We start from the raw sequence: 9943 nt of genomic DNA, 5'->3' as shown, positions 1-9943 counted from the left end.
GGGGGGGGGGGGGTGCTTGCTTAAGATGGACTCTTACACAGTCGACTCGAAGCTATATTGGACGGTTCTTCCTCCCGTTTCCACGCAGCAGATCCAACGGGGAACCACATGGTTGACTAGCAAACTTCTTGCCACACAGCTATGTCTTTGCTTAGTCAATAATTGTGTTGTGACATTTTGAAATGAAACCAAATACAAATGTCTATTGATACGTTTCACTTTTCCCTTAATTGATTCGTTTGTTTTTAATTTCAAAGTTGCATTTTAAAATGTTACTGCTATTCTTTTTTTTTTTTTATAACCTTTCATTGCTTTTTAATAATCAACTTTGTCGCTCGCTTCTTTCTCTTAATATTTCTTTATGCCTCTATTGCAAGCAGTATCCAATTCCTATTCCTTCCCTCTCTCCTCTTTCACTCCCACTCTCTCTTTATCAACATCAACTACGACAACAACAATGGCAGCAATACCTTCGATCGGGAAACGTGTGCTCTGTGTTGTCTTGACTTTAAAGAGATACTGAGTATGTTTATCAATGAACTGGAGAAGTTTGGATAGCCGTGGTTGGTCCATCTTTAAATCATAGGTTGACTCAATTAGGATTAAGCTTGTACTAAACGACAACTAACCTTCAACAATAATCTCTCTCTGCAGAGCCCGAAGCCCTAATCAACACCTTCATTCAGGTTTGATCTTTACAAACCAAGCAACTTATCTCTTCTAGTCTTACAAAGTTGTGTTCCTATCTACAAATGTTTATGGCCAGTTATTGTAAGGGAAATAATCACTTCTAAATAAATCTTGGCACGATTAGAAGTTGGAATTTGAAATCAAAGACCAAGGAAGAAGAAGCGTAGAATATGCTTGAGGTATATTCGAACCCGTAACTAATCCGATCAGTGAATTTTGTCATGGAGAACATTTCTCGCTGGAGACAAAATGGCTGTAAGTACACCGAGTCAGCTCATAGCGTTTCCTAATCGCAAGTAATCATTTGAATATCGTGGACATGGAAGTGCTTAGTGTTGAGCTCATGATCGAAAGGTTGTCGGCTCGATTCCTGGACCGAGTGGTACATTGAATCTTTCAGTGGGGCACTTCATTTCACATTGCTGCTGCTGCTGCTGCTGCTGCTGCTGCTGTAAAAGATTATCATTTTGGTGGGTCAAAACTGGGGGAACCCAGGGAGTATTTATCCATACACAATAAGGGCAAGTGTGTTCAGGTCATACTTCCGAGTGAAGGACGTGTCCACTGGAGCTGCCAAACGCTCAGCTTGCATGTGTATGTGTTGCAGCATCAAGGATTTGTATGTGTGTGTATGTGCATGTGTGTGTATGCGTGTGCTTGTATGAATTTGTCTGTGTTTGTTTCTATGTATGTATATATGTTGGGTTTTTTTCTATTAATGTTAATTGTCCACTTCTGCTTCAATTTAACTTATTTGAATCGTAATTTTTTAATCCTGTTTTATGTTTGATCACAATTGTGAACATCACATGTGTGTGTGTGTGTGTGTGTGTGTTTGATCGACATCCCTTGTGATAGGGTTTGTTACCTTAAAAGCACGTTTTCATGACATGAATTCTTGCAGCTGATTCTGCACATCACATCAACCAAACCCACATTTTAGCATCAAGTCTCTCTCACTGAACTATTTTATGTAAATCATTTGAACATGTCTATTTACTTTGTACCTATAAATATGTGTGTGTGTGTGTGTGTGTGTGTGTGTGTGTGTGTGTGTGCGCTTATATGTATTTGTACACACACACACGATTTTCATCCTTTATATGTCTAAATTATTTTTTCTCTTTTTCAGCTGCATTGGCTAGAAGCAAAAGCACGCCGGGGCTGGTGGAGTCCCTGGGGCAAGTACCCGTCGATGTGATGACAATGCATCGGCACCATACACTTCCAGCCGGGTTACCAAAAACCCAGAATTCATCTGCACCCAGCCGTGTTGGTAGTATCCATTCTAACTCTGGTAGGAGTGATAATGGCGATGAGACCCGAAAAAGTGACATGGCTGCTGGCCCTGAAACCAGCAACGGTCATGTTAATGAAGTTGTCAGAATACAGGAAGAGACCATGTCGAAAGAGTTTCACGAGGACACCAGCAGTATATGTACTCTGGCTACATCATTGACAATATCAAGTATAAGTTCTATGATAGCAGTGAACTCATCACCAATGAAGTCGCCTCTATGTACTGATAACTCACGGTCAGTATTTTCACCGCCAACATCACCCCACTTACTTTACGGAAGTCACACAGAACAGTCACAAACACAGACCATGCAAACTTTGCTTCCTGAAATGTCGATTGGTACCCCTCCGCGTGTGGTACCCTCACCTGTTTCAACTCATCCTTACCATCAGCAAATTACTCCTTTCTGTCTACAACCCACTTCTTTCACCGTGAACACCACCCCCCAGGTATCGACGTATTTCACGCCGTTTTGTGCCTCAAACTATTCTCCCTCCACACCAACATTTTCTCGGTCTGTTGCTGGAAGTATTCCTTCTTCACAGACCAATCTTTGTCCACCGTTGTCACCATTCCCTCCACCACTTTCGGTCAGCCCGTATCCGGGACAAGCACCGAGCATTCAATTAAGTCCACTGCCTGGCAGCAGTGTTACTGGCAGTTTTACCGGAAGCCTCACGTCACCACGAGATATGTCTCATGATCTTCTTCTGCAAGAAATTTCTAGTCTTCGAGAACGACTCAATTGTTTGGAAAGTGAAAATGCCGCCATGACGGTAAAACTGAATCAACAACAGTGGGATGTAGAACATCGACTTGCAGAAATTGAGATGCACATGTGTGGTAGCGATAGTGTGGCTAGTATCGACGAAAGTCTTGAAGAAAAATCAGGACTTTTGGAACCGGTAAACCGTGAATCTATTATATGAATAGATTCTCCTACTCTGGGGCTAATTACCAAGGATTTCTTTAAAATGTGCAAAATGCTGGAATGACGAAACAGCAGAAAGAGAAGTATCACGAATAAACATACCCCAATAGGTTTAAACAAGCGGGATGCATACACATAAATATCTATAAATTCACATACACGGATACAATGTATGTCTTCCGGGCTCTGCATACATAGAAACGAGTTGACAGAAATAGGTTCTTCATCAAAGTACTACATATATAATACACACACACTCATACACATACACACGTGTGTGTGTGTATGTATGTGAGTATATATATATATATATACACACACACTTTGTAATGTACAAGTACTTAAATATTAGAAAGATAATTATTAGATATAGATAATTTAGATAGATAATTATGATCATATATATACCAACAACGCATGTGTATGCGTCTAATTTACATGCATACATCTATGAAAGTACATACACATGTTTTTTATATGCATACAGATATTAAAATGCATATATATTGATATGTGTATGAATATCTGACAATTACTAGCGTAAGATATAACGAAACTGCACGAAAATACAGGTGAAACGATCTGAAATCTGAAAAATCATGAAAAGGGCGAAAAGAGTTAACAAAGTTATCTTTAACCGTTCATGAAGATTTAAATATAAGAAATATTGGAATATTTCTTAATACTAACAAAATATTAACAAAACATTAGCAAGCGAAAGGGAAGAAAAAGTAACCATTAATACATGCGCGCGCACACATACACACAGAGGTGCACACTCACACACACACATATATATACGTATTTATACACACGTATATGTCTATAAAATATATATGTACATATGTGTATATAAACACACATACATGTATGAACTCCCATATACACAAGCCTGCAGATCCTGCATGCATGCATACAAATACACACACACAACACACACACCCATAGCAAGTGACATAAACAAAAAGATTGGATTTGAAATAAGAAACAGCAACAAAATACGGTAACTAAGTTATATTTTTCATAAACAACATAAATTGAAAGGTGAAACGAAAAACAGATAAAAGCGGTTGGACCCACAATTTTTCAGTCCTCTTAAGAGATTGGAATTAAACACAAGCCATTCCAATAACCTAGAATTGGTGAAGAAGAACACGAAGAACAAGAACTGACAAAAAATCATTCTTTAAAAATTTATACGAAAGCTATCACTGATCAAAGGAGTACATTTTGGAAATACAAGAATTTTTACATATTTGAATTTGAACAAAGTTTGATGGGTTTTTTTTCGATATGGGAGAGAGAGAAAAACAAAACTCCATTAGGAGTAAGTTATTAAATATAAACATACCAAAGAGATTCATGGTATTATGTGGGTGGATCCGTGCTTCACTGCTTGATTCTCAATGACCATTTTTATATTATTTTAAATTTCCTCTCATTCTCTCCCTTGACGTGTGAACTCTTCAAGTTGTTACTCTGGATTAGGAGAGATTCTGCTGTTCTCTTAAGTTGTTTGTTTGTTTGTTTGTTTCTATATTTACTTTTAGAAAAATCAATAATAAATATGGTACCCATTTAATTATATAAACGAATACATACACACACAAGCAAACACACACGTACATAGAGACAGAAAAACATACATACAGATGTAAGCATACATACAAGCAAATCAGTCAGGCAGACAGACAGACGAGAAAGACAGACAGACGAGAAAGACAGACAGACGAGAAAGACAGACAGACGAGAAAGACAGACAGATAGATGGATAGATAGATAAACTGCTTGATAGACAGACAGACAGATAGATGGATGGATAAACTGCTTAACAGACAGATAGACAGACACACACACAGATGGATAGATAGACAGGAAGATAGATAGATAGACAGATAGATAGATAGACAGGAAGATAGACAGATAGATAGATAGATAGATAGATAGATGTCCAGAATGCTACTTGTATGTCTTCCATATGATTACCAAAAATCTTAAGAATTATTAATCACGTGTTAGGTGGAATAATAAAAAAGACAGGAAAAATAATAACAACAATTATTATTATTATGGAATGGTAAAATGATGGTGATAAGGCAGACATATAAATATAACTTATTTTTTAAACCTCAATGAAAACATTTCAACCAAGGGAAATCACATTAAGTAACATTTAATAAGAATAATGAATTTTTTTTAAAGTATTAATTAATAATAATAATAATAATAATAATAAAAGGTGGTGTGGAATACGAAGAAAGTATTTATAGCGCAATAACATGAGTATACATTAGAAATAATATAAGCACGTACCCAGACATGTATACATACATGTACATCCCACATGCATTCACACACACACACACACACACACACACGCCAATATGAAGGTACATCATTTTACAATGACATTGATCATAGCCCCACCTACTTTCTAGTTAGTTCTAGAGTACTTTCACTGAATGAACTTTTTGATTAGACGTATTAGAACGTGCTTTGTAAGGGTCATGTGTCTAATTACTATGTGTGCGTGTGAGTGTGTATGTATGTGTGCATGTACATATATATATATATATATATATATATGTATTTATACATTAAATATATATACATCACTATATATAAGATATATATATATATATATGTACATATATATATATATATGCATTTATGTAGATATTATACGTACATATAGTATATTTATGTATGTGTGTAAGTGTGCATGTATATAATCATTGTTATTGATATTTGTATGTATGTGTGTGTGTGTATCATATTAGCGTAACTATCTTTAAGTTACATAGTTCCCCATGTAAAGTGTCACACAAGAATATTTTAATGAAACAAGTCTCTTAACTGTGGAGAAATAAACATCGGATTAGCGCTCAAATGTTCTCAAAACAAGTATTGGTGATACTTTCGTATTTCCGTCTAGATCTCTATTGAATGAGCGTCGAAAATAAGCAGTGAAGGAAAGAACGATACTAGCGCACATTTTTGATTCTTATTAGATATCTTCAGCAAAGGATAGTTTTTACCGTATCTTTGCGTAGATTTGTAACAATAAAACTGTTATAGTCCAACTAAACTTTGGTAGTTATCAGGATATTTGAGATACACCAACAACAGCTATTCCAAGAGTTACTACAATAATAGGTATAATAATGAATATTATTATCATTTATATATATATATATATATTTGTTGCGTAAATGAAAGGAACAATTCATTATAACGCAATATGTAATACTAACTAGGCATAGGGTCACACAAATTTATAGGGACAAGAGTATTCAATCAACTCTCTTCCCGTATATTACTGGGGTTTATATTTGGTGGGGCGGGTGTCCTATACACGGATGGAGGAAAGGTAAAGTCGGCACTGGTGAGATTTGAACACACAACTCAAAGGTAATAATTAAATACCACTGGACATTTTTGTCAAACGCAGTATCGTCATCAGCCAGTGAATGCTACTAATAATAATTAGTTCTTATATTTGCCTTAAGGGCAACGATAACAATAATAATAGCAACCAACAGCAAAAAACAACAATACTACTACTACTACTACTACTACTCATAATAATAATAATAATAATTTCTTTATTTTATTTATTATTTAGTGATGATAAATCAGGAAAGTAATAGATAGTTAAAAAGAATAGATAGCATGGCATTGTAGGCAGCAGGCAACAAGCCCGCTGCGCATGCAAGACTCCAGGAGTTCCAACAGAACCTGAAGTAAAAAGAAACAACAATAATAATAACAATAATAATAACAATAATAATCAACTGCTCCTGATTTTAAGATCGTTTTATATAATTTAATGACTGACAGTATGGACACAACAAGAACTACATTAAATAATAAAGTGATTTTGGTAATTCCTTAAGAGAACGTGCTTTGAAGGAATCTTCTAGAATCCAGCTGGCATTGAGAAGTATGAACAATGGCAAAACTCGAATTCTGGAGACACAGAGTAAGACACTTTGTCGTTTTCGTTTTTGTTTTTTGTTTGATTTTTGGTATTTTTCTTTAATGCTCTAAGCATTGAACTTATGGGTACGTAACGTGACTACGATACACAAACTAGTTCCATTTACCGAAATTAAGAAAGGGTCTTTCAGTGAGAACTCTGAAGACCGGTACGAAATGAAGATAAGTAAGCTGGTCTTTCGAGTTTTGCCATTGACTGATACTTCCTCAACGTTCGTGTTGTCGAGTTGGAGACAACAACTATTCCAGTCAATGCTTATTTCTGTCTGGCTTTCTAAGTCCCAGTTGTAAAAGTCATGCCCTGGCACCCTAAACAAAAGATTTTCGAAGAAAGAACTACAGCACACGACACTGCTGATGATATTTTCAAAATTCAGTAGTGCTCTCTTTTTTCCTTTATTGATATTTTTTCTATTCATTTCCTTTGCTTCTTTTAATTATCTTTCTTGTGATGCACTCTCGAAGGAAGGGAAAACACAAAAAGAGAAAAATATATACTGTTTTCATTGACATAATTCAAGTCATTTGTCAGACGATTTTTTCCTTTCTTCCTTATTTTTTCAACCTGTTTATTAGCAGAGCTAATTTGAATAGCTTTGTAGTGTATAAATATATATGAATTGGCGGGGTGTGCCTTTCTCACGCCGCTAACGATTACTGGACATTTTTAGAAGTTGCAAGGAGAAACTCAGAATGCCATACATACTTATATATATACGTACATATGTGTGAGTGTTTGTTTGTGTGCGTGTGTGTGTGTGTGTGTGTGTGTCTGCGTGTGTGTGTGTGTGTGTGTGTGTGTGATTTAACAATTATGGCAAAATTGTGCAAAATTTATTCACACCATAATGTATTTTAAAGTGAAACATTTGTAAAAGCAATGACTTCCAATGGTTTGTTTTGTTATGGTCTTTGTTTTTGTTTTGTTTTTTGTTTTTTTGGTGATGGGGACATTTTTGTTCTTATTTAGTTTCTTTTTGTTGGGGGTTTTTTTTCTCTTTCTGTCTTGCAACCAAATATTTTATCACAAATTTGAGAAATCAAGGCCGATTATGTAAATTATGTCAACATAAAATTTTAAAATATATAAAGCTAAAGAATTAAAATGCAAAATGAAAATAATTGAAACAACGCAGCAGAATCTCGTCAGTTCTCTTGTTTTCTGTTGTTTTCTGTTGTTGTTGTTGTTTTTTTCAGCAACAAATTTGCGATTTTCAGAAAACAAAACAAAAAACCATCTTATTAAATAGCTTTGGAAGTCTTGTGTTTTTTTTAAATATATCGGACATTTTTCAAATAAAAGAATATTTAATTTCTGTATGCGAATATGTTTGTGTATGTGCTCATGTAGTTATGTTCCATCTATATATTGTTAGATGTATTATTATTCTTATTATTATTATTGTTATTATTATTATTATCATCATCATTAATTTTATTAAACCTGGCAGTAGATGTGTGTGCGTGTGTCTGTGGCTTTCTTAATGTTTACATGCATCTTATTTATTCTACTAAATTATCTACTGTATAAGTTACATGCAGATAAGGCTGACTCGATGCGTATGAATAGTTACATATATGTTACAATATATACCATATATGTATTCACTATGTCGGTATGTGTATGTATGTGTGTATGTGTGAGTGTACCTATTTTTCCAAGATCATTCTGAATAATTAAATTCCCTTAAATACCATCCTTCTTGTGTGTTTATGGAAACATGTCCTCAACTACCACTTCCACCATTTACTAAATAACGTCATCCTTGCGTCGTATATTAAATTTATATGAGGGTAACAAAATATATATATATATATATACATCGATTACGTACAATTATGAACTGAAAGTAAGAAAATTATGAAATGAAAGATGGCACCCGTAGCCAGCCTGGCAAAGCAACAGTAAGTGAATTTGTTGGGGAGGTCACCTGAGTCTTATTGAAGAGCTCAAGGTAACGAGGCTTAAATCAGTTCTTTGTGGAAACTTTGCGAATGTACGGTTTTATATCACCTTGCTTCTATAGTTCATTTATTGATATGTTAATAAACACATTGGATGCGTGTTCAAATTCATTAACAAACCATCAATTGTATCAATAACAATGGAAGCATGTGAACATTTGATGGCAATTTTGAAGATAACTAATACAATTGCCTTTAGACAGTGAATCATAAATCAAAGATAATCTCACTCACAACCAACAAACAGATCCGGTTGGTCTGTAGCATTCTTAATCATTTACAATGGCCAAGTGTACAAAGGTGTTGACTTTTGTGGCTGAAGCACTGTGAGTTCGTGTCTCGTCACTGGTGTTATGTTATACACTAGACAAGACGTTAGATATATTTTCGTCCAACTTTCATATGCCAAATGAGAACGAAGGACGAGATACGAAGACATCTAAGCGCCGAACTAACAGACAATTATCAAGTATTTTGACAATTTAAAGAGCCAAAATCGATCTTTTTTTATAATAGAAAATAAATATAATTTAAATAAACCTAATTCCTTATGTGGTGTGTGTGTGTATATATGTAATTATATACATATATGTGAGTGTGCATGAATATATCAATAGACTTATCACTGTGTATGTATGCATGTACATTCGTTTATAGGGATGTATATACAGACATACATATGTGTGTGCATGTGTGTGTGTGTATGTTGGGCGTGCGTGCGTGTGTGTTTCTGTGCTGATCTTTACAATATATATATTTATTTCTATATAAAAAGATAAATCATTCCAAAACAATGACGTGGTTGTTTCAAAAACAGAAACTTCTCTTCTCCTTGCAACTTCAATTTAATCTTTTCAATTCTTTGCTTTTTAATGTATTTACCACTTCATAACTTATCGATTTGGTCGCTTAAGCCAACAGGTGTGTGATCAACCTTGAAGAAGGCTAACATTTGCTTTTTTCCTCTCATCTTATATATATATATATATATATGTGTGTACATACACACACACATATATATATGAATATATATATATATATATATATATATATATATA

General features: G+C 34.7%; 1 protein-coding gene across 1 annotated transcript in view; it reads left to right on the top strand.

Annotated features, from left to right (window-relative positions):
• LOC106874517 (cyclic nucleotide-gated cation channel alpha-3) overlaps positions 1 to 9892 on the top strand; it is a 414787-nt gene extending 404895 nt beyond the window's left edge. The window contains exon 4 of the mRNA XM_052966843.1: positions 1823 to 9892. Coding sequence (XP_052822803.1) covers positions 1823 to 2919 — 1097 coding nt within the window. The 3' untranslated portion in view covers positions 2920 to 9892. The remainder of the gene's footprint in view (positions 1 to 1822) is intronic.
• The last annotated feature ends 51 nt before the right edge of the window (positions 9893 to 9943 follow it).

This window comes from Octopus bimaculoides, chromosome 4, assembly GCF_001194135.2.
Source record: "Octopus bimaculoides isolate UCB-OBI-ISO-001 chromosome 4, ASM119413v2, whole genome shotgun sequence".
Taxonomy (NCBI): domain Eukaryota; kingdom Metazoa; phylum Mollusca; class Cephalopoda; order Octopoda; family Octopodidae; genus Octopus; species Octopus bimaculoides.
This window is presented reverse-complemented; position numbering and strand designations above follow the sequence as displayed.